Raw genomic sequence first — 24,525 nt, forward strand, 5'->3', positions numbered from 1 at the left:
TTAACAGTTTTCAAAATGTATTTCATATAGTCTTAACATAAACATAATAAACGTGCTTAATTCCATTCTAATGTATTTTCAGGAATTTGCTGCAATTCTGGAGTTGAGGATTCTAGGAAACCAAATAAATTAAATAAACTCATAACATCAGTGAAACCAATCCAGTTAGGGTAATAAGACCAATCTTTCCTGATCTAAACACAGCAGATTAAATCAACAGAACCTGTCCCCCCTCCTATTCACACTTCTTCCTAAATTCACTTCTGCCTATCCAAATTTAACCCATATTTCGGTATTCAGCACAAGCTCCAACTCACCTAGGTGGCTTTTAGAGAAATTATCCAACAATTGCTATTAGTTTCTACCTTCAGGTTCCTAAAAAGGATATATACTGTCCACACATATTTTCACCTCAGTCAGATACAGTCTTTACACTGCTGTCATCTAGTTGTTAACTATTTATTTAACAAATTATGTGGACCTTACATTTTAGAGTGAAAAACCATTTAGACAGCACTTACTATGTGCCAGTTACTTTTCTAGGCACCTCACATGTATTAATTCTTTTAATTCTCTCAACAACCTATGAAGGAGTAGTATTATTATCCCCATTTTACATTCGTGGAAGCTAAGGCACAAAGAGGTTAAGTAACTTGCCCCAATGGCACAGAGCTAAGCAACAGGCAGACAGTCTCGTTCTAGAGTTTGTGCATTTAGCCATCATGTTAGGCTGGCTCTGTACATATATGTGGTCTAACCAGATTATAACCTACTGTGGACAAGGGCTTCTTCCATATTTCCTATAGCCCCTATATAGTCACACCTCAGATGATCAGTGTGAATACCAGCAACGTTAATTATAAAGTTGAACTAAATTTGGTGAACGATTTTTAAAAATACAGTTTAGTCCTATTGCTATATTTTGTTACTACATTATAATTAAATACTATTTTCTAATTAAAGTCTTTCTAAAATGCTAATTCACTTATGATTTTACAATTTAGCAAACTATTTATATCCTGCTGGATTTCAGAAGAAAAATTTTCAATTATCTTCTGTCTTTAATTCTTATATTCCTCTACTTATTGTGTTGCCAGAGGCTTCGGAGGTCTTGTGAAATCCACTAGATCTTACATCGTTTGCTGCAGTATATTTGAAAAATTCCTTGATAACACTGCTTTCTCTACTAGGAAACATTCTCTTACACCCAGTTCTCAAACAAATATAATGATACCACCACACTTCTGATATTCTTCTCTGATAATATCTTGTACTCAAAACTATCTTATAATTGACACATTAGAGAAAAGTAACAGGAAGTCTAGAATCCAATTAATATTGCTGATTTCTTTTAATATGTATTTTTCTCTGAATCACAGTTCTTTAGTAAATTTGGAGAAAAAATTTCAATGACTAAAGGAGACTTCATAAAAGTGGTTAACTAAAACTTTGTAAGACTCAGTGCCCCCTTATCTTGGACCAAAATTATCTGGGATAAAATTATCTGGGAATGGGTTGGTAGGAGTTAAGTTAGATGAAGTTAAAATTTATACTCATTCACACGTTCTTTCAAATTCACACATTAAGGACACACTATGTATGCAGTGCCAGGCTAGATGCTGAGGCTATGGCAGAGAATACTCTCAAACATTCCTATGACCTAAGGACTTCAAATCTGTAATCCATCACTTTAGAAAACTTTTTTAAAGAATTAGAAAAAAAAAAAAACTCCTTCCAAAGTCATCAAGTTATATACATTAAACATGCAGTTTTTGTATAATCAACTTCAATATATTTTTTTAAAAAGACAAATATCCTGTCATTACTATTTCTCCTTCAATGTTAATAATGATTCATACTGTCCATGATTTATTACAACTTATTTTGTGTGTGTATGAAGAATAGTAATCATGGTGTGCATGAATATAAAAATACCTTTCCAGGTTTAGAAATGAGTTTAGCACCACCAAGTGGTTATGCTACATATAGCATAGAATTGCCAAAAGAAAAAAGACCTTAGGGGCGCCTGGGTGGCTCAGTCGTTAAGCATCTGCCTTTGGCTCAGGTCATGATCCCAGGGTCCTGGGATCGAGCCCCGCATCGGGCTCCCTGCTCCACGGGAAGCCTGCTTCTCCCTCTCCCACTCCCCCTGCTTGTGTTCCCTCTCACTCTGTCTCTCTCTGTCAAATAAATAAATAAAATCTTAAAAAAAAAGAAAAGAAAAAAGACCTTAAAAAGGGTACCTCCATATAGTCATTCAAGTATTTACTAAGCACCTGCAGTGTGCCAGACATTGTGGTGTGTGGGATGCACAGTGAACGAGAGAGTTAGAGAAGTCTTTTATCTCACGAAACTCACATAAAAATCACCTTATAGACATCTATTTGGCAGAACTTTAACTTTAGTTCATGTCACAAAAATTCACTGTAGCATACATTATTTTGTAGTTCCCAACTTTTTAAATCTTTAATTTATCCTGAGTATTCTATTATATGCTCTGGCTTGCAACACATTTTCAAAAAGAGTAGTAGAGTTTAACAGGAAAAGGAGGCTAGAGTAAGAGATCACATCTAGATAGGGCTGGCCCAGGCCCTTAAGAATTTGGTTTGAATTCCTTTGAGAGAATATATTCTTTAGTTCATCCAGGCTCTTCACTCCCTATTTCTTACACACAACCAGATTCATGCATGCATGCATGTTGCCAACCTGATACTGCAGCCATTTGACTTATAACCTCTGGACTAGAGAATAACTTCTTTTCATAGTTTATATTAAAGAATATGGTGGGTGTTCAGAGGAATGCTCCTAAAGCAGTTTAAAGTACTGCATTATAAATTACAGTCAATCTTCACTGAGCTGTAGCTATAAAATAAAGTTTTCACTATTTATTTACACTCAAAGGAAAAAAAGGTTGAGAATGAAACTGTGGGTTCCTAAAGGGAAGGTGACTCTAAAATGGGGCGCCTGGGTGGCTCAGATGGTTAAGTGTCTGCCTTCGGCTCAGGTCATGATCCCAGGGTCCCGGGATCGATTCCTGCATCGGGCTTCCTGCTAGGCGGGGAGCCTGCTTCTCCCTCTCCCTCTGCCTCTGCCTCTCTCTCTGACTCTCATGAATAAATAAATAAAATATTAAAAAAATAAAATAAAATAAACACAAAACAAAAAAAAGTATACAATAAATGCCCTGCCTGTGAAAAATTTAGAAAAAAATCCATACATGAAAGAGATGAATAAAAAACCAAAATGATGAAGGAAGAAATCATCTTTAACTGAAGTATCAGAGGTTTCTCTATGAATGTAAAAAAAAAAAAAAAAAAAATTAAGATTTATTTATTTATTTATTTGACAGAGAAAGAGACAGCGAGAGAAGGAATACAAGCAGGGGCGCGGGACAGGGAGAAGCAGACTTCCCGCCGAGCAGGGAGCCCAATGCGGGGCTCGAGCCCAGGACCCTGAGATCATGACCTGAGCCGAAGGCAGATGCTTAACGACTGAGCCACCCAGGCGCCCCTATGAATGTAAAATTTTTAACAGAACTTTGAAAGTTTGACAGGACCTAGAGAATAGAGAAGGAAATTCATTTAGGGAAGCGAGAGGGTATGAACAAAGGAACAAATTTACATGGTATGTTCAAGAGACAATGTGCATACTAGTTTGTATTAGTATGGTTGTGGTCAGGGTATGGCATCATTTGCTACCTTGAAAATCACTGAGCAATTAGTAGTTTGCCCTAGGAGCAAAAGATTTTTAATAGGGAAATAACATAATAAAAATAGGTTTTTTTATTATGAAAGATTCAGTCTGACAATTTACAGCAAGGATTGAAGATGGCTGAAAACAGAAACAAGATCAGCTGGATTCTACCCTAACGCACATATGAAACAATAAAAGGTGATAGATTAATGGATATATGAAACCTCTATCACACAAATATACAAGTCAGAATTCTAGGAGTCAGGAATACAACTATAAAAAAAAAAAAAAAGTTGGGCGCCTGGGCAGCTCAGTTGTTTAAGCAAAGGCCGTCGGCTCAGGTCATGATCCTAGAGTCCCAGGATGGAGCCCCGCATTGGGCTCCCTGCTCAGCAGAGAGTCTGCTTCTCCCTCTGCCCCTCCCCTTGCTCATGCTCTCTCTCTCTCTCTCAAATAAATAAATAAAATCTTTAAAAAAAAAAAAAGGTTAAAAAGGATAAGGGAATACTAATAACCATATGAAACAATTTTGTAAATTTAAGCTAAAATGGAGAAATTTTTAAAAAATCTTATCAAAACCAAGTCAAGAAATAAGTGGTCTTTTAACTATTAAGTTGAACCAGTAGTTACATATATACTTACAAAGAAAATACCAGGCCCAGAATTGGCTGTAAAGGCCCAGAATTGGCTGTAAAGGCCCAGAATTGGCTGTACAGGCCAATTCTATCAAAATCTGAAGAAAAAGATCATCTAAATTTTATACAAATTCTTTGGAACAATTAAAAAAAGAGGAAATTCCAATTCATCCCATGAAGCCAGCAAACCCCTAATACTAAACCTAATCAAAGCCATTATGAGAAAAGAAAATTAAGGCCCATTTCATTCATAAATACAAATGCAAAACACTGAACAAATAATAAATCTGACAGTACATAAACAGAGAATATATCATGATCAACTGGGCTTATACCAGATATGAAGGATGATATAATATTTAGAAAAATCATTAATATGACTGCACTAATCTATTAAAAGAGAGAAAATAAACATGATCATTACAATAAGTACAGAAAAAGCATTTGAAAAATTTTCATAATAAAGACACTCAACTAAATTAAAAACAGAATGCCCTTACCTGAAAAAGAACATTTTAAAAAATAAAAATAAAAACCTGAGTAAACATTATCCAAAACAAGAAAATGGTAAAAGCATTCCCTTTAAAATCATGATGATTTTATTGAAGGTCTTAGCCAATAAGAAAAATAAATTAGAAGCATAAGGATTTGAAAGGAGGAAATAAGACTGTTATCATTTGATATAGTAATTTAGATAGAACCCTCTCAAAAAAAACAACAAATAAATATTAGAGATAATAGAAGAGTTGAGCAAGATAGCTAAATATTAAAACATAAAAGTGAATTGCATTTTTTTACCAGCATCGAACACCTAGAAAATTAATTGAAGAGAAGATAGGATTTATAATTATAACAGAAATATCAAGGAGTTAGGATAAATCTAACAAAAGAGGAATTGACCTCTACAGAGAAAATTATACATGTTAAAGATAATAAAGATCTAAATAGATACATACTATGTTCATGACTTAATATGAAGATATAAATTCTCCCCAAATTGATATATATAGTCAATGCTATTCCAGTCAAAATTCCAACAGAATTTTTCATACAACTTGATGACTCTGAAATTTACATGAAGAGCATGGGGCCAAGAACAGAAGGATATTTCTGAAACAGAGCAGGGAGGGGAGACATGACCTATTAGATATCGGACCTTATGAAGAAGTGAAAGGAATTAGGACAGTGATATTGGCACAGAGACAGACTAATGAATGTAACAGAGTACAGCCCAGAAACACACACACACACACAGAACTCTGATCTACAACAGAGGCGTAATGTTGGATAAGTAGGGAAAACAACAGATGTTTAATAAATGAGGCTAGAAAAAAATGATGATCCATATGGAAAAAGATAAAACTGAACTCCTACTTCACTCACCAAAACCCAACTCCCGATGAATTAAGGACATAGATGTCAAAAATTAAAATTTAAATACATAGGTAAATATCTTTTACAACTTCAGATAGATAACAATTTCTTAAACAAGATACAAAAAGCACTGGCTCTAAAATATAAAATTCTATTCATCAAGACACCCAGGTAAAACATTAAGGTGCCAACTTGGAGAAGCAATATCAAGAATACATAAACAACTCATACAAATCAAAAAGAAAAGCACGATTCACCCCACAGAAAAATAAAAATAAACAGAAATCTCAGAGAAGAAACACATATGGCTACTTTCAAAATGATTAGTGTCCAGGCAGATGTAAACCAAGACCATAATGAAGTACCATTTTAGGACAAGCAGGCTGGCAAAAATTAAAAAGGCCTGACAATACCACGTCAGAGCATGTGGCTACATAGTTACTCAGATATTGCTGATGGGAGTGTACTTGGAGCATCTACTTCAGAAAACATTTCGATACGTTTATGTATCACATGAAGTAGTCAGTTCTACTTCTAGGTATACACCAGGAGAAATCTGCACATATACAACAGCAGACATGTAGAAAAATGTTTATGGCCACACAATTCATAGTAACTCAGATGTAAAACTCAAATGCCAACCTAGGAAGAGTAAGTAAATAAACCCAGCATGTTCATGCAGTTGATATTACACAGCATGCAAAATAAAGTAACTACTATGATGAACAACTTACAGAAGAATCTTAATGATATAATATTAAATCAAAAAGTAAGTCCCCCCAGGAGTCCTGGAATCGAGCCCTGCATCAGGCTCCCTGCCTGGCTGGAAGCCTGCTTCTCCCTCTCCCACTCCCTTTACTTGTATTCCCTCTCTCGCTCTGTCTGTCAAATAAATAAACAAAATCTTTAAAAAAAAAAAAAAAGTCAGTCCCCCAAAATCACACAGAGGATGTGAGAGATGAAATGAAATGAATCACTTATGTCAAGGGGTTTTAAAATGGAGCCATGAGGGATGCCTGGGTGGCTCAGTTGGTTAAGCATCTGCCTTCAGCTCAGGTCATGATCCCAGGGTCCTGAGATTGAGTCCTGCATCAGGCTCCTTGTTTTATTAAATAAATAAAATAAAATAAAATGGAGCCAGGAGGCCAATAAGGAAATGGGCTTTATGCACATCCTCACAGGATAAAACCACAAACTTTGAATTGGGCAAAAGGGAATAAATTCCAAGGCCTCTGCCCATACACCTGCAACTTGCTACAGTAAGACTTTGCTTAGTGAAAGCCTTAGCAACCAATTATATTCAGTCAAGATTAGTTTTCTGTGAGCCAACACCAATAAAAATTCTTTGTAAACAACACATACAAACATTCTTTTTGTCTTTTAAAACCCTTGATTTTCAGGGCGCCTGGGTGGCTCAGTCGTTAAGCGTCTGCCTTCGGCTCAGGTCATGATCCCAGGGTCCTGGGATCGAGCCCCGTCTTGGGCTCCCTGCTCCGAGGGAAGCCTGCTTCTCCCTCTCCCACTCCCCCTACTTGTATTCCCTCTCTCACTCTGTCTCTCTGTGTCAAATAAATAAATAAAATCTTTATAAATAAAAATAAACCCCTTGATTTTCATTCCCTAGGGAACACAATTTGGATTGCTACCCAAATCTCTGCTCCCCGACTACAATTTTGAGACCCCAAATAAATGCTTTTGTTTTATTTCAGCACTGTCTCTTTTCTCAATTGATAAGCATAATATTTTTATCTAGCCAAAATTTTATATACATCCACCCTTTTTAGGATTACAAAAAATACGTAAAAGAGAAAGCAAGGGGGTTGCTGGCTGACTCTTGGTTTTGGCTCAGGTCATGATCTCGCAACAAGCCCCAAGTCTGGCTCTGTGCTCAGTGCTGAGTCTACTTCAGATTCTCTCTCCCTTTCTCTCCTGCTCAAACTCTCTCTCTCTCAAATAAATAAATTCGTTAAAAAAAAAAGGCAAGGAAATGATATACCAAATTCAACAGGAAGATTACAAGCAATGGAGGGAGGGAGAATGAGAGTTATGTTGAACAGTAGGTGAGAGAGAAGGACATAATAGATGAAGTTTACTTGGGTGGTGAGTTCTTAGGTGCTTAACGTATTACTTAAAATTATGAAATAAACAAATAAATAGGAGTCATGAGTGTGTGTCATCAATCAAGGATTATCATAATCCTATTCCATGTACCTGAAGATGGATTTTTTTAAAAAAGGAAAAAAAAAAAACACAGGCATCATCACTCATTGCTATATCTTCCTCCTTCATCCCCACATCCAATCCATTACACATTAAGGGTGCTAACTACTTAATCTACTAAGTATTATTCAAATCTGTTCATACTCATCTCTACCACCAGTCTTTCATCTACTTTTGCATGTACTTCTGCAAAAGCCTCCTGATAACTAGTCATATTCTATACCACCGTCTCCTCAAATGCATTCTTCACACTATAGCCAAAGGGAATCTCTTCTAAATAAAAATCTGATCATGTCATACTTCTTTAAGCACTTCAATAACCTTCTATTACTCTTAGGATACAGACAAAAAGTCTCAATCATGGCCTAAAATACCATGCATGATATGACCTCTGTCAGCATATTTGGCAGAAGGCTGATATTCTCTAATAACCGTCTTCTCCTTCTTCCATATGAATTAAGTACCCAAATTTTATCTGGGTCCATGACCACCTGGAATGAAGACAACTTTCCCACTCTCCTTTGCTGCTAAGTACAGCAATGTGACTGAGTTCTGGCCAGAGAGAATTAAGTATGTGACATCGGCAAATTCTAGAAAATGTCCATAAAAGGAGAGAAGTGTGCTGTCGTCCCCCTTCTGCTTTCTGGAATGTGGAATTAAGATAGAATGGCTAAAACTCCAACAATCATCTTGGGCCACGAAGTAATCTTTAGAATAGAATCCACACACAAAGGAACAAAACAAAAGAGCCTGTAATCCTGACAATTTTTGGAAGTGAAAGAGAAAAACTATTTCTTATAAACCATTGTGTCTCTACACCTAATTATACCTAATTCTGATTAACATGCTGCCTGTTCAGCCTCACATCTCATGCCATCTGCCCCTTGCTCTCTATATGTCAGTTACACTGGCCTTCTTTTAGTACATTTTACTAGTCTTACTCCCTTTTGCTATATAAAGCTGTTACTAATCTGGGATGATCTTCAACCTCTTTTCCCCATTTAATACCTACTTAACCTTTAGACTTCAGCTGAACTGTCACTTACTCAGAGCTTTCTCAGATCTCCCTAAAGGGGTCAAGTCCCATTTTTATATATATAATAAACAACTTAATCTTGCCCAAAAAGAGGCCTTACCTTTACCCTTGGCTTCTGGGAGGTAAACTCTAAGCTCTTGAAAAGCCAGGCCTCATAAGAGCATCTTTGTTTACTTGGGCATATGGTCCACAAAGGTAGTCTAACACTGATTTCAGGTGGAATTTTGGGGCAACAGTATCAGCTCAACCTCCAAGGTGACTGGAGACTAAAGTCAGCCACGGTGGGTGGTCAGCCAGGTCTATGTGACTGAGGCCAAATAAAAACTCTGGATACCAAGAACTGGTTGAGATTCCCTGGATGACAATACTCTGTATATACTGTCACATATGGTTACCAGGAAAGTTAGTGCCATCTGTGACTCTACTGGGAGAAGACAACTGGACGCTCTCAGCAAGGAAATTTCCCAGACTCTGCCCCATCCATCTCTTCCCTTGGCTGAATTTAATCTGGATCTTTCACTGTCTTAAACCATAACTGTAACTATAACAGCTTTCAATAAGGTCTATGAGGTTTTTCTAGCAAATTACAGAAACTGAGGGTGGTCTTGGGGACCCCCCAAATTTGTAATTGTCAGAAGTGAGGGTGGCTTGGGGACCCTGAATTCTGTAGTTGGTGTTCGAGTGAGGGTGGTCTCAGATTGTTTTCAAACTTCGCAGTATAATATGGTTGTCATTTCACTCTACACAGTCCTTATCACCACCATAATTTTGCATTTCACTGATTAAAACCAATCTCTTCAACTAAACTCTAAGCACCTTGTGGGAAGGGATTACGACTGTTCATCATTCTTCAAGCACCTAGCAAAGTATCTGGCACATTGTAGGCGATTGTCCTTTCCTGGAAGGTTGAATAGATAGACAAACCCAGTACAGTCTTAGCAAGTAAACCAGTGAAAAATGGTAACAAGACAATGATGTTTTGCAGAGAAGTATTACCAAAATGTCATTTCTTACACACAAATTATAATTACTAGATTCTTTTCTCAATACTCTATTAATCAGTGATCCATGTACATGCACTCCTACAGTTAGAGTGTATGACCAGCTTAAGATAGTCAGTTTTACTATTACCTCTCTAAATTGATGCAATCCCATCCATAAAGACCAAAAATATATACTTAGTTAATATTTATGAACTTATCATAAATAAATTTTAATTACAATTTCTGAAAATAGGAGACTCCTGGATAAAATTATTAGTTCTTGAAGCCTAAAATTAAGGATTATATATTTACGTAATACAAAGTTTCTGGCATAAGCTCACAGGAGGCATACACTAAAAAGACTAAAAGATATTATTGGGGAATTACTGATCTGTCAGTTCAATAAGCACTGTTGAGATAATATAGTACAAAAAACACCCAGTATTATTGGAAAATCATTAATCCTAGACATTAATAAACATGGCAGGAATAATATAATACAAATAAAACATTAAATTATAGTTAAGACAGAAATACAGACCTAAAAAAATACCACAAATTCACACCCTAGAAAAATATCACAAATTCAAACCCTAGTATCACTTTTCTTTAGAGTACTTTCTTTTACCTTAAAAATACTTAGACCTCATAAATCATTAATGCCGTAGTGTTAGTGAATACTAGTGTTAACTGTAATATTCTTAGAGATGAAGAGCTCAGTCTACATTTATTGGATATCTACTATGTGCCAAGGACTGTACATAGAAACAAAAGCCCAGACTCCCAGGTTCACAACTTAGTGTGGAAGAAATTAAATGCACACATACACACAGAAAAAATCCGGAAGAATATAAATCATTTTCAGGCGTTATCTCTGAAGCAGGGATTATAAGGGACTTTTATTTCCTACATCATATAGTTACAATGCTTAAATTTTGTAAATTGAATATATATATTCATATAACTTAAAATATAAAACCTTTCTTTAAAAGGAGAAAAAACACCTGAAGGGCTTTTAAAATTACCTGTCTCCTACTTTTTCTCTACTATCAAGATCTTGAAAATCACAAACTGTGGTTTTAAAATTATAATTATTGTTGTACAATAATACATCAGTACAAGTAATATAATATATAAATTATATATAAATATATAAATTATTTGTGTTAGAAAAATAACTAGAAACTCAAAATGTTGATCATTAAGAGAGTAGTTAAATAAATTAGAGGACATTTACACCAAGAATACTTCTAAAAGAGGCAATGTGGTCATGTGGTCAAGAGCATGAACTTCAGAGCTACGGTGCCTGAGCCTGTAGCCCAGCACTGCCAGCAACGAGCTGCGTAGCCTGGGCAAGTTTCACAAGCTCTCTGGGATTCAGCTTCCACATCTGTGAAATAATAAGGAATCTATAAAACCACACAGCATTGTTGTATCAGCTACTATAAATAAATAATACATATGGAAGTACCTAATAAGCCTTCAGAAAATGTCAGCTAATACTATTATGTGCATGGAAATGGAACAGAGTCAAACTTTTATCATTAAGTGAGAAAAAAGATGCAAAATATTTTGCATAACAACCCAGTTTTAGTAAGAAAATTATAATGAGAATGTGTTAGCATATAAAAAGACAATGTGGGAGGTAGTATGACATGTGGAATCACAAACCTGGGTTTTAGACCTGGGTTTAAATTCTGTGTGACCTCTGAAAAATAAGTTAATTTTTCCAGGTCTCAATTTCTTCATCTGTGACATTAGGATCATAACCTTACAGAGTTGTTGCAGGATTAAATAAATATTTCTAAAGCACAATATCTGATACACAATAAGAATGGTAAATGTTGGCTACTGTTGGTATTGTTTTCATTATTGTTGAAATTAAGAAGAGACATGCCTGTCTTATTCACCATTATACCCCTAGTACCTAAAACAATGCCTAGCACAAAGTGGATGCTCAATAATTACTTGCTAATTAAATGAATGAATCAAACCATTCAAAGTGGTTAGTAGAGATGGGTGTGGGATTACAAAGATACTTTTATCACTATCTATTTCTGTACTTTAAGTTCTGCTATCAGAAAAAAATACACAATAAATGTTCTCTAAACCCTTAAAGTAAAAAGAAGAAAGTGCTAATTTCTCTAAAAAAACACTGAATTTTAAAAAGTTGGGGGAAAATGGAAAGAAGTAGTAAGAGAAAAAGGGAAAACAAATTACTAAGTTGAATAGCAAAGGCTTGATCCAAAGGGCAATAATGAGAATTAGCAGTTTTATTTTCAACCTTTCTTTTTTTTTTTTTTTAAAGATATTATTTATTTATTTGACAGAGAGACACAGCGAGAGGGAACACAAGCAGGGGGAGAGGGAGAGGGAGAAGCAGGCTTCCCGTGGAGCAGGGAGCCCGATGCGGGACTCGATCCCAGGACCCTGGGATCATGACCTGAGCCGAAGGCAGATGCTTAACAACTAAACCACCCAGGCGCCCCTATTTTCAACCTTTCTAAAGGTTAAATAGATTATCCTAAGCAATTTTTTGAGTCTCAGAAATAAGTGCAATTTTCAAACAAATGCCATCATATTTAGCTTAGATTTTAAACATTAATCAAACCTCTTTTATCATTCTCTTTTTCAGCTTTTCCAAACAACGGACCAAATGTATGGAGGCATCTAATAATATTCAACACTTCACTGTATATACTAGAACAGCAGTTCTCAAGTGTGGTCCATGGACCCTGGGAATTCCTAAGACACTTCTCAAGGGGTTCATGAGCTCAAAAATTGTTTCCTTAATAATTCAAAGACAGTTTTGCCTTCTTCCCTGCTTTCACATTTGCACTGATAGTATAATAGCAATGGTAGATAATACTGCTGGTATTTTAGCACCAGTCTGGGCAGTGGCATTAAACTGATTGACACAGATAGTTTAAAAAAAAAAAAAAAGCCAGGTTTACTGAAGACTGTCTTTAATGAAGCAGTAAAAGTTATTTTTATTAAAATCTGACTTGAAGTACAAGTCTTTAATATTCTATCAAATGAAATAGGTAGCACAAATAAAGAACTGCTGCTGCAGAACAAAATATGCTAGTCATTTCAAGGAAAGGCAGTAGGACGATTGAGCTGTGAGCTAGGTTGGCTGCTTTAATCTTGGAACATCTTTTTCACATGAAAACACAAATGGCAGACAAATACAGTTGTCCAAACAGGGTATGTGGCAGATATTTTTCTTTGAATCGAGTGAAATGAAACTGTTACTTCAAAGAAAATACCTGACAGTATTTGTTTTTTTGATAAAATTTGAACTTTCAAGTGAAAATCAGAATTTGGTAAGACTAAGATCCTCCACTGTTAGTTTAAAAGTGTCATGATACTTAACCCACTGTGAGTTTAAAAGTTTCATGATACTTAATGACTTTTCTGATGATACACATGTGACTTGTTGATAATGTAATCAAATGTGTCAACACTTAGAAGATCTGTATAAGTCAGTGAACTTTCAAAATGACCAATGCACCATATTATCAAACGCTGCATGAGTAAAAGATCCATTTGCAGAACAAGACAAACCAAAGAATTTTAATATAATAAAGAATAAAGTTCTTTGATATGGTTTCAGATTTCACACTGCAACTAATCTTTATGAAAGCAACATTTTTGGAATTTTGATATCAAAGAATATCCATAATTCTCTGATATAAAAAGATATTAAAATACTCCTCCCTTTCCAACTACACATAGGTGTGAAACTGAATTTTCTTCATATACTTCAACCAAAAACAAAACAAAACAAAAATACTGCAACAGACTGAATAAAGAAGCAGATAGGAGAATCCAGCTGTGTGCTATGAAGCCAGATATTAGATCTGCAAAATTGTAAAACAATGTAAAACATAAATGTAAAGTTTCTTGCTATTTTTTTGTTTTGGTAAGTGTGATTGTATTTCGCTAAAAAATGTGTTATTTATGTTAACATGTAATGCATTTACTGTTTTTTAAAATCAATTAATATTCTCAAAATGTCTCAATCTTAATGTCTAATATAATAAATATTGATAAATATAATCCATATAAACAGAGAAGCTCTTTGGAGATCTCAATAATTTTTGAGAATGTAAAGGGGTCCTAAGACAAAAAAGCTTGTGGACTGCTACACCAAAAACACAAAAGTGAAATAGAGTTCTGTTTATAGAAAGGATTGCTCTCAAGACTTCAGAGTATCCAAGGACCATACCTGCTTGGCAAAAAATATCGTGTCAAGTCTGGAGTCCTGAACTACAGAGCCTGCGGGTTCTTCTCCCGGCTGCCACTTGAAAAGAAAAATTAACCCATGAACTGGCCTACAAAATAAAATACAAATTAGTGACACCAAATCCTGCTTCTTTGTGAACACGCTGTCAATACATTACATTTTAGCAGCTACTTAACAAATACATTGCAAACAAAGTAAGTTTGAGAAAACTTTTTAAGATTTCTATTGCTATTCACAGTCACTAGAATGTTGCCTATGACATGGCTAATAAACCTTAAAATTACATTAGATAAAATAATTATAATGAAAGGTTTATTGTCAAATCTGGATTGTTCACTTCCGCCTTGTATCACTTCACTTAAAAACTAAAAATAAGAACATAGCAGAACTAAAAGAAGCTGTTAACCCTAGACTGAATTCTAATCTATATGAATAAAGTCCATGTAGGATGTTTATAGATAAATGGCTTATAGCATATATATTACAAAATATATTAAGTCACCTTTATATAATTGTTGGATTCATGAAAAATTGTCAAACTGCAGTATGAATGGATGCTATCATCTTATACATAATTAAGTCATCCACTTTCCTAAAAGAACTCTTGTTGCCCACGAAACATTAAATCACCACTTTAGGATTCTCTCCAGTCTTTTATAACTGTCTTCCATGCAACAAAACCCTTTCCTATCCTTTGAAGACAGTTCAAATGATGCATTTTTAACTAACCTTTCCTGATTACTCAGCCAGAGTTAATCCCTTATTTCATCTCAAGTCATTGCTCTTTCTGTGGGGAAGGGGAAAGTAGGGGGAAGCAAATGATCTCTTTACTATTAAAAACAGTAGCTATATCCCTACAGTCCCCATTTCCCCTTTAGAAGCCTACTCCTTGTCACATTCCAAGAAACCAAGAATTCTCCCTCCAATGAAAATTCCTCTAGCCCTCTATTTACAGTACAGGGTCAATGCTTGGGGGCATGGAGATTGAGGGTAAGGGGAGTCTCAGAAAGGTGATTCTAGTCAGAAGGATGGGGGAAAAGGAAGATACTTCCTGGCATCTAAATTTGGAATTTGAACTGTAACCTCCCCAAGAAGCAATGTGATAATATATAGACAAGTTCTGAATTACTATTCATATATGTTATCTACTAAATATGTTTTTGTAGACTAACCTATTACTCACGTTTTTAATGTTAAAATGTGTTCTACGATCTAACCCTATTGATCTATAAGTGAATATTGTAAAAAAATCAATCAACCAATTCTGACATGGAATTACAGAGACTTAGTTTTTAATCCTTTAAAAGTTACTTATATCTGAGTCTCAGGTCTGGGTTATAAAACAGAGTAATAATACCTATCTCACAAGATCAAAGAAAGACTTAAAGGAGATGATGTAATCAGCCCATAGCAATCCAAGTAAAATAAACAGACAACAGTCTGCTTAAAGTACAGACATATTATTTTTAACACAACTAAGATCATACTTACTTTAATTTTTCAAAATTCTCAGGCTCTAAACTCCATATTTCTTCTACTTGGGCTCCTCGGCAACCTGAAATAGGAAATTATTTCTTTAGAAAACGAAATAACTCATTTTTTTCCTTCACCATTAAATAAAATACTAACTGAAAGAAATGCACATTTAGGGACAATGAGACAAGACAAATTAAAATGGTAAAACTGATAAAGCTCACAGTCAAATCCTTTTACTTCCTTTACTAATTCCTAATTATTTATAATGGGAGCATATTACTTTCATAATTTAAAGAATTTTCAAGAGTTTATTTTCACTGAAACACCACCCCAGACTTCTCAGTCTCTCTCAATCTCTGTCTCTTCTGCATTTGCTCTTTTCACTCAACTGCCGTTTGCCTAGCTCTGCCCTTGACCATTTTCTTCTTTAACTATACTTTTTTTTTAAGTGGTAATAAATAACTACCATTTAACAGTAACTTTCATATCACATGTTTAGTTCTGACCCTTTTCCTAAATTCCAATTCTATATTGTCTTTAATATAATTTTATTTTCAACTACCTCAGAGTCCCCCAAACACACCCTTCCTTAGGACAGTGTTTCTCAATCAGGTGATGTTTTTTGCCCCCACCCCGCTGCCCGGGAAATATTTTACAATGTCTGGAGACATTTTTATTGTCACTACTGTCACCAGTGGGAAGGCCTTGGCATCTAATGGATAGAGGCCAGAGATGCTAAACATCCTACACTGCACAGGACAGCCACCAACAGCAAAGAATTATCTGGCCCAAATTGTCAACATTGCCAAGGTTGAGAAACCCTGTCCTAGTAGACGTATCATAGTAAAAGTGTACTGGTTAAGATGTTGGCTTCAAAAATGCCAGGGTTTGAATCCCAGCTCCTCCATTTACTAGCTGTATGACTATTTAACCTCTCTGTTCCCCATACTCATGGAGTTGTTATGAGGAATCAATGAGATAATTTAGTATGCATGAGACACATTTAATACAGCACCCTATAAGGGTTTACTAACTGTTAATTAATATTATCACAATACAAAAACCAGCCATATTTACCATGCCTTTTATCTGTAAAGTGCTTTAAATGCACTTCCCTAATCACCGCAAGGCAAGTATTATACAAAAGTATTTTAGGGATGTTAAGTGGCTTGCCTAAATTCACTACAGCCAGTATATGCCAAAAAACTAATTAAAACCCACATCTGGTTCCAAAGTCTGGACACTTTTTAATATTCTAGATTATTTTCAAGTAAAAGCTAGAGAAGCCTTTGACCTGGGGAGGAAAAAAAAAGGTGGGTCAACCAACTACATGACTTTGGGCATTCATACCATCCCAGGACTCAATTTGCTCTGTTCAGCAAATACCTATTAAGTACCTACTCTTGTATTAAAGATATATGTACAAGGGAGAGTTACTAGGTTGTCTGTAGTAGAAAACATGTTGCAAGACATTCACACATAGGAAGTTGGAGGAAAAAGCCTTGTAAGTGTGAACCTATATTTATATGAGTGTTGAAAAGGGCATGAAAGGACACTAATGCAATTGTTTTTTGGGGTCTTTTTTAAAGATTTTATTTATTTATTTGCTAGGTAGAAAGAGAGAGTGCACGCACAAGCAGGGGGAGCACCAAGAAGAGGGAGAAGCAGGCTATTCGCTGAGCAAGGAGCCCAATGTGGGACTTGATCCCAGGACTCTGGGATCATGACCTGGGCCAAGGGCAGACGATTAACTCACTGAGCCACCCAGGCGTCCCGGAAACTATTCTTTTTTTTTAATTTGTCAGAGAGAGAGAGAGCATGCACAAGCAGGGGAGTGGCAGGCAGAGGGAGAAACAGGCTCCCTGATGAGCAAGGAGCCCAATGCGAGACTCGATCCTAGGACCCTGGGATCATGACCTGAGTCGAAGGCAGAAGCTTAATCGACTGAGCCACCCAGGTGTCCACTAATGCGACTGTTAACACTGGTTACTGCTATTGGAAATCAATTGTAAAGAGGCCAAACATTAAAACATTGCACATATCATACTAAAACAACAACAAAAATCCATTGAATAAACATGTCCCAAAATCTTCTGCATAGGGTGAATTTCAAGTAGTCACACTTGTTTAAACAACCTTATGCTAAACACACACACATCTCTTTGCGTAAAGAAAACAATATTCAACTCTTAGTATCTATCTCCTTATATACACTCAATATCTAATAATCCCCTTATGTACACTCAATTTCAAATAATGCATGGTATAGGAAAGAGGAAGAAGCAGTGATTCAAGAGACCTGGGTTCAGGGGCGCCTGGGTGGCTCAGTTGGTTAAGCGACTGCCTTCCGGCTCAGGTCATGATCCTGGAGTCCCTGGATCGAGTCCCACATCGGGCTCCCTGCTCGGCAGGGAGCCTGCTTCTCCCTCTGACCCTCCCCCGTCTCATGTGCTCTCTCTCTCTCATTCTCTCTGTCTCAAATAAATAAAAATAAAATCTTTAAAAAAAAAAAAAAAAAAAAGAGACCTGGGTTCCAATCCCAGCACTGCCTTAAAATTCTTAACCTTGAGCAAGAACATAATGTTTTTGAGCCTCACTTTCCTTGTGTTAAAACAAGGGTATTCCTACTCCCTGCTTCATCCAATCCACACAGTTCTTGTTAGGTATACATTATTAAACACTAAATATAAAGAATCCCCTAACGCAGACTCCCTAACATGTATTAAGTAAAAAGATGGGGGCAGGGTGGGGGGAGGCTTTAAAAAGTTAACAAAATATTGGTATTTTACAAACACCTTTTATGTGCCAAGCATGGTACTAGGCCCTGGCAAGGACAGAAAATAATAAACTATTGTCACAGTACTTAAGAACATCACAACTAGGGGCACCTGGGTGGCTCAGTCGTTGGGCGTCTGCCTTTAGCTCGGGTCATGATCCCAGTGTCCTGGGATCGAGCCCCGCATCGGGCTCCCTGCTCAGCGGGAAGCCTGCTTCTCCCTCTCCCACTCCCCCCTGCTTGTGTTCCCTCTTTCGCTGTCTCTCTCTCTGGCAAGCAAGCAAGCAAGCAAGCAAGCAAGCGAGCGAATAAATAAATAAATAAATGAATAAATGAATAAATGAATAAATAAATAAAAGAACATCACGACTAGGGGGCGCCAAAATGAATGAATGAAGGAACGGATGAACATCACAACTAGGGGGCGCCTGGCTGGTTCAGTCAGTAGAGCCTGTTACTCTTTATCTCAGGGTCCTAAATTCCAGCCCAACACTGGGGTTAGAGGAAGAAAGGAAGGGAAGGAGCGAGGGAGGGAAAGGGCTTCACAGCTAGTAGGAAACAAGTATACACAATTCAAAGACAATGCAGCATACATAGTTTGCATATGAAAGGTACACTGGAGAGCCTTCTGGAAGTTAAGAGGTAGGAGAGACCACTGCTACCTTTGCTGATCAGAGAAACTTTCCTGGATAATTGAACTGGGTCTTAAATAGGATGACCATAGAATCTGTCATCCAAACCGGAACACTACTCCAAAGCGAAAGGAAGTACTAAAATTAAAATATGTTTGAAATATTTACGTATTGACACATTTGCATCATGATACAATGATGTATGATTTTATGATGACTCCATAAAATAGTTCTATTCAAAAACTAATTTCAAAATAATTCTCTTAAAAATATACCTGGAGCATTTCTCCCCAAGAAAAATACCCTGGTGGGGCCCTCCCTAACTGTTGCCAGTGCCTTAAATTTAAATTTAATGCTATCTTCCAATCCCCTAACCTCACCAAGTCTACCAGAAGTAAAAGCATGGCCCCAGCTTCTGTACCTCCTACAAAAAAATAGTCCCAGATATCTTCCTTAATCGTGTCATTCCATGTTAGTTAGTGATGTGACCAAACAGGAAAAAGTGGATTGTGGGCACTCCAGGCAAGCACTCCAAAAACAAGGACTAGACTCAACTATTTGGGAACCTCAAGTTGGAAAGCTGTTAATTTGTATCCCTAATGAGAGGGTTCCATTTTGGGGGCCCCAACGATTATAAGCAATACTTGTTTCTAGGGGTACCAGGTGCACTCTCATAAGTATACTTTTACTTCTTGTGTGAAAGCCAGGCATTAACTTGCCTCTCTCCTCAAAACAGGGAACATGCACCTCAAGAGAAGTGATAACTGACCTTCTTGTCAAGGAAACACTATGTTGGCCCCAAAAGTCATTCAGATTTGTCTCAACTCCTGGGCCAGAGTTGTGGATGATGGAATTCTGCAAGACTTCTTCCTTGCAAGCCCAGGAGGAGTCCGTGCAATCACTAAAATATCCTGCTATACCTGAGTTCATGCCTTAAGCCAAGATGAAAAGTCAATACAAAAATTTAAGGAGAAAGCCACCTGCTTTCTAATGTAAACACTACAAGAGATAAATTAAATAGATTTGGTACCAGCCCTGTGGGTCAGGTCAGATTAATCAGAGTAGCTGAGGGAAAGGCATGTTTGGTATAGAAAACAAGAATGGATTTTGTTGAGAGACAACTTTCAATGAGTTTCTCCTGTTTCTGCTTGTCTTCTGAGAGTTCTGGACTACCTTTCCAAGGACGTTATTTTAATAAACAGACTTAAAAGACAAAGCGTCTCCTCCTGGTGCAGAGACAAGACTTATTTGCTATCCATAGAATCTTCCTAAAGCTAAAGGTAGATCAGGTTTGTTAGCAACCTCTTTAATAAAACTGGGAGTTCCCTAAGCTCAGGGTTCCTTAGCCATGACATAGACCCATGTGTGCAACATCCACCTGGACCCACCTTCACTCCCATGGACCTGTAAGACAAAGGAACCAACACAATCGTGAATCTCCTGCTGCTTACTGTGCCAACAGTAATACAATTCTTTACCTCTTTATCAATATATCAATAATACAATCCTTTATAAAACAGTGGCAGGCTAACTCATTAGCTGGCAAACAGGATAAAATATAATAGTACATATTTCTTAACAGATGTTGGATTTTATCAAATGCTTTTTGTGTCTATTGAGATAATCATATAGTTTTTATTAGTTTGTTAATATGGTAAATCACATTGAATCTCAAATGTTAAACCAACATCGAATTCCCAGGATAAATCCCACTCAGTCATGATATATTGTCCATTTAATATACTATTAGATTTGATTTGCTAAAATTTTGTTTAGAATTTTTATATATATGTTGATGATGGAGTTAGGTCTGCAGTTTACTTTTCTTGTAATGCCTTTGTCTGGATTGGGTGTTAGGATAATGATGGCCCTCAGAGAATGAGATGGGAAATATTCCTTCTTCTCCATTTTTTGGGGGAAGTTTGTGTAGAATTGGTATTACTTAATCCTGAAATATTTGAAATAATTTACCAGTGAAGCAATTTTGGCTAGAGTTTTCATTGTGAGATTTTAAATTATAATTTTAATTTATTTAATAAATATAAGGCTATACTGGTTATCTATTCTTGTTTGAGGTTTGGTAATTTTTGTCTTTCAAGAAATTTATACATTTCACCCAAGTTGTCAAATTATTGTCATAATGATGTTTAGAATACTCCCTTATCTTTTTTAATCTATAAAATCTATAGTGATATCCTCTTACTCCTAATATTGGTCATTTGTGTCTCCTCTACTTTTAAGATTTTATTTTTAAGCAATCTCTACACCCAACATGGGGCTCAAACTTACAACACCGAGATCAAGAGTCACATGCTCTACCAACTGAGCCAGCCAGGCGCCCCTCTCCTCCTTTTTCTGATCAGGCTGACTAAAGGTTTATCCATTTTATTGATCTTTGAGAAACCAGCTTTTAGTTTCATTGATTTTCTCCACTATTTTTCTTTTTTGTTTCACTAATTTCAACTCTGATCTGTATTATTCCTTTCATCTGCTTACTTCAGGTTTCATTTGCTCTTCTTTTTCTAGTTTCTTGAAATGAAAAGTTGGGGTCATTGATTTGTTGTAGGAAAAGTAAATGCAGTCCCTGTTATTCCATTTTGGCTGGAAACAGAAGTTTACAGCTTCTGTTTTTAATCAGTAGATCATCATAGCTTGTTTTGGTGCATTTACGAATTATGTATGTACCACACCAATTAAAAGTTTAAGTTCTGCTCCATCAGTTTCTTAATAAGAACTTTGCTTTTTGGGGCGACTGGGTGGCTCAGCCGGTTAAGTGGCCCACTCTTGGTTTCAGCTCAGGTCATGAACTAATGGTCATGAGATTGAGCTCCGCATCTGCATTGGGTTCTGTGCTCACCCGGGAGTTGGCTTGAGGCAGGAGTCGGCTTGAGGAGTCTCTCTCTCCCTCTGCCCCTCCCCACACTCGCACACACGCATTCACTCTTTCTCTCAAATAAATAAATCTTTAAAAAACAAAAAAAGAGTCTTGTTTTACCATGACGTTATATTCCACTAAAATTTGTATTTATATATTCACTGACACCACAAATATTTCCCCTCCAGTGAAGAAACTTTCAAAATAAATTGACAATAGCATTCATAACACAGTAAGATTGTCCACTTTTTAAAGAATGAACTTCAAAAAGCTTTTTAAATCCATGAATTGGATAAGAAAAAAAATGGAAATGCTTGGAATAAACTTATTTTCTCTTTGTAGTATCTGATGATGATATACAACTTCCATCATTTAACTTTTTGCAAAGTTTTTCTGCTAATGTAACCAATCTATTAATAGCAATTGCTTCACTTTTTATATGTGCCAGTGCAGAAGATACATTTACATATCACTGTCTTATGCATGACTTTTAATCATTTTCAATTATAAGTTTTCTATACATATGGAACTGAAGCAATAGCTGTTAATGGAGTGGATTAATTTAAAAACAAACTTGCCTAGTATAATATTTCTTAAAGTTAACTTTAGTTATGTCATAATAGTTAAGGTTTTGAAAGTAAATATTATGGCTAAACCTGCAGACATCTCAAACTCAATACCCAAAAATGAATTCATTTTCTTGTCCATCAAGCTTGTTCATCAAGCTTCACCAGCCACTCAAGCTAGAAACCATGGAGTCATTTTCACACTTTCCCCTACATCCAGTCAGTCAGCAGTCCTGTTGATTTAAATAGAGCAAAATTACTGCAACAACCTCCTCCTCTTTACCCATTACTTTATGTCAAGCTAATCACCTAACTCCAACCATTTTAAGAGACTTCTAGCTTCTTTCCCTTCATACCACTCCACCCTGCACACTACACATAGTAAACCCTTTTAATTATATATACGTCATTTCAGCATTCAATATCTTTGGCAGTTAAGTCCCCAGTGACAAACTATACAACTCAGCATACAATCTGGCCTCAGTTTACTTTTCAGCTTCAGATTCAAATAGTCCTCTTGTCTGTTACATTATGTGTTTTCTGTCACTTTGCTATTTCCTATGGCGTATACTTTAACATTACTACACTTTGTTTTTCTTTGCCTGTGTTCTTCCATAACGTGTGTTCCCATAACATTTTGTATATGCTCTAACATGGCAATTAATACACCATATTAATTTGAGCGTCATATCTTTAGAAGAGCAGTCATGGTTTATTCACACTGAAAATTCCCAAGCCCAACCAGCGTGCCTGAGATATAGTAGGTAAACAATATATGCTTGATAAATTATATTCCAAATATTCAGCTATGCACAATAGACAGTATCTATATCAACGTTTAGTTTTTATCCCGAGTACAAATTTTAACATAATAGCTAGAATTAATACTTGAAGAAATGTAGCAATAAAGTTACTGCCCAAAGAAAAGGATGGGTACAAGGACAAGGAAGGATAAAAAGTCAAATATGCTATTTAGGATGTAAGACAAGGAACACGGCCAGAAAAAAACCTGAGGAAAGCATGTGGCCTCTAGTTTAGAGCACTAGCTCAAGAAACCACGCTTTACCGGAAGCCAAAAAAACGAGCAGGGAGAAGAACTAGCGAAGTGGCTTGTCAGTCCCATGCAGTCAGCGTGTGTGAACGTCCGCAGAGCTATTCACACACTCAAGGTGTTCTGCTTTGAGTAACCAGAATCTCGGGTTCCTGCGCGGCTTGGGCCATACACACCCCACCGTCGAGGAGGCACACCCTAGCTTTTCCTGCAGGACTGAGGGCCTGAGAACGTGCATCTAGACACACCTGCCGGGTAAGGGGAACGCGCCCCAGAGAAGCGACGGTGCAAAGGGAAAGATGTGCGTTAAGGGCGGGGCGGGGAGCGCTCAAGTCAATTAACAAGTAATTGAGTGCCGAGTCCTGAGGATACGACAGTGCACAAGACAGATACGATCCCTGCCCTCGTGATGTGGCTCTCAAATTTACTGCGGAAACGCGACTGCCCAGGACTGAGGAAGGGGCGAGAGACCTCCGCGATCCAGGTTTCTGGTGTCGCCTCCCTTCAGACGCGAGGCGGCGGTGGCCGCAGAGAACCACTCCATGCCCAGCTTGGGCCTCCTCCCGTGACCCCCGGCCCAGGACTGTCCCTTGGCTCTCACCGAATCCTTTAATGAGCTCGGTGAAGACCCCGGGGTCGCTTTCCATGAGGCACCACTCCCCGGCATTGCCCGTCATGGCCCCGGCCACACACCGCCCCGCTCCACCTCAAGCTCTGGCCGCCCCCCAACACCAGCTGCAGCCAGCCACTGATCTCGGCAAACCCGCCGCGGAGCTCGTCAATCCCACGTCACCCCGCCTACTTCCCGACAGCCTCCGGGCGCCGTCACCTGCAGCGCGACAGAGCGCGGGAGGACGCTCTAGCCACCCAGGAGACAGAGAAACTCTTCCTAGGCCGTGCAGGACCCGTAGCGGATTCGGAAGGGGCTGGGGCCTAAGAAGAAAGGGCGGGGATTCAGA

At 37.2% G+C, this 24,525-nt stretch overlaps 1 protein-coding gene across 3 annotated transcripts in view; it reads right to left on the minus strand.

The window, feature by feature from the left end:
* The window catches only part of UCHL5 (ubiquitin C-terminal hydrolase L5), a 42,704-nt gene extending 18,328 nt beyond the window's left edge, over positions 1-24,376 (minus strand). For 2 of the 3 annotated variants that reach the window (XM_032422056.1, XM_032422055.1), the window contains exons 1-3: positions 24,168-24,375; positions 15,682-15,745; positions 14,173-14,278 (exon numbers count right to left, since the gene is read on the minus strand). In XM_032422056.1, the coding sequence (XP_032277947.1) occupies positions 14,173-14,278; positions 15,682-15,745; positions 24,168-24,243 (246 nt within the window). In that variant the 5' untranslated portion in view covers positions 24,244-24,375. Of the gene's footprint in view, positions 1-14,172; positions 14,279-15,681; positions 15,746-24,167 lie in introns of all 3 variants that reach the window. The other variant, XM_032422057.1, reaches the window with a different exon arrangement.
* Positions 24,377-24,525: the final 149 nt, after the last annotated feature.

The sequence above is a fragment of the Phoca vitulina genome, unplaced genomic scaffold (genome assembly GCF_004348235.1).
Source record: "Phoca vitulina isolate PV1807 unplaced genomic scaffold, GSC_HSeal_1.0 scaffold26, whole genome shotgun sequence".
Taxonomy (NCBI): Eukaryota; Metazoa; Chordata; class Mammalia; order Carnivora; family Phocidae; genus Phoca; species Phoca vitulina.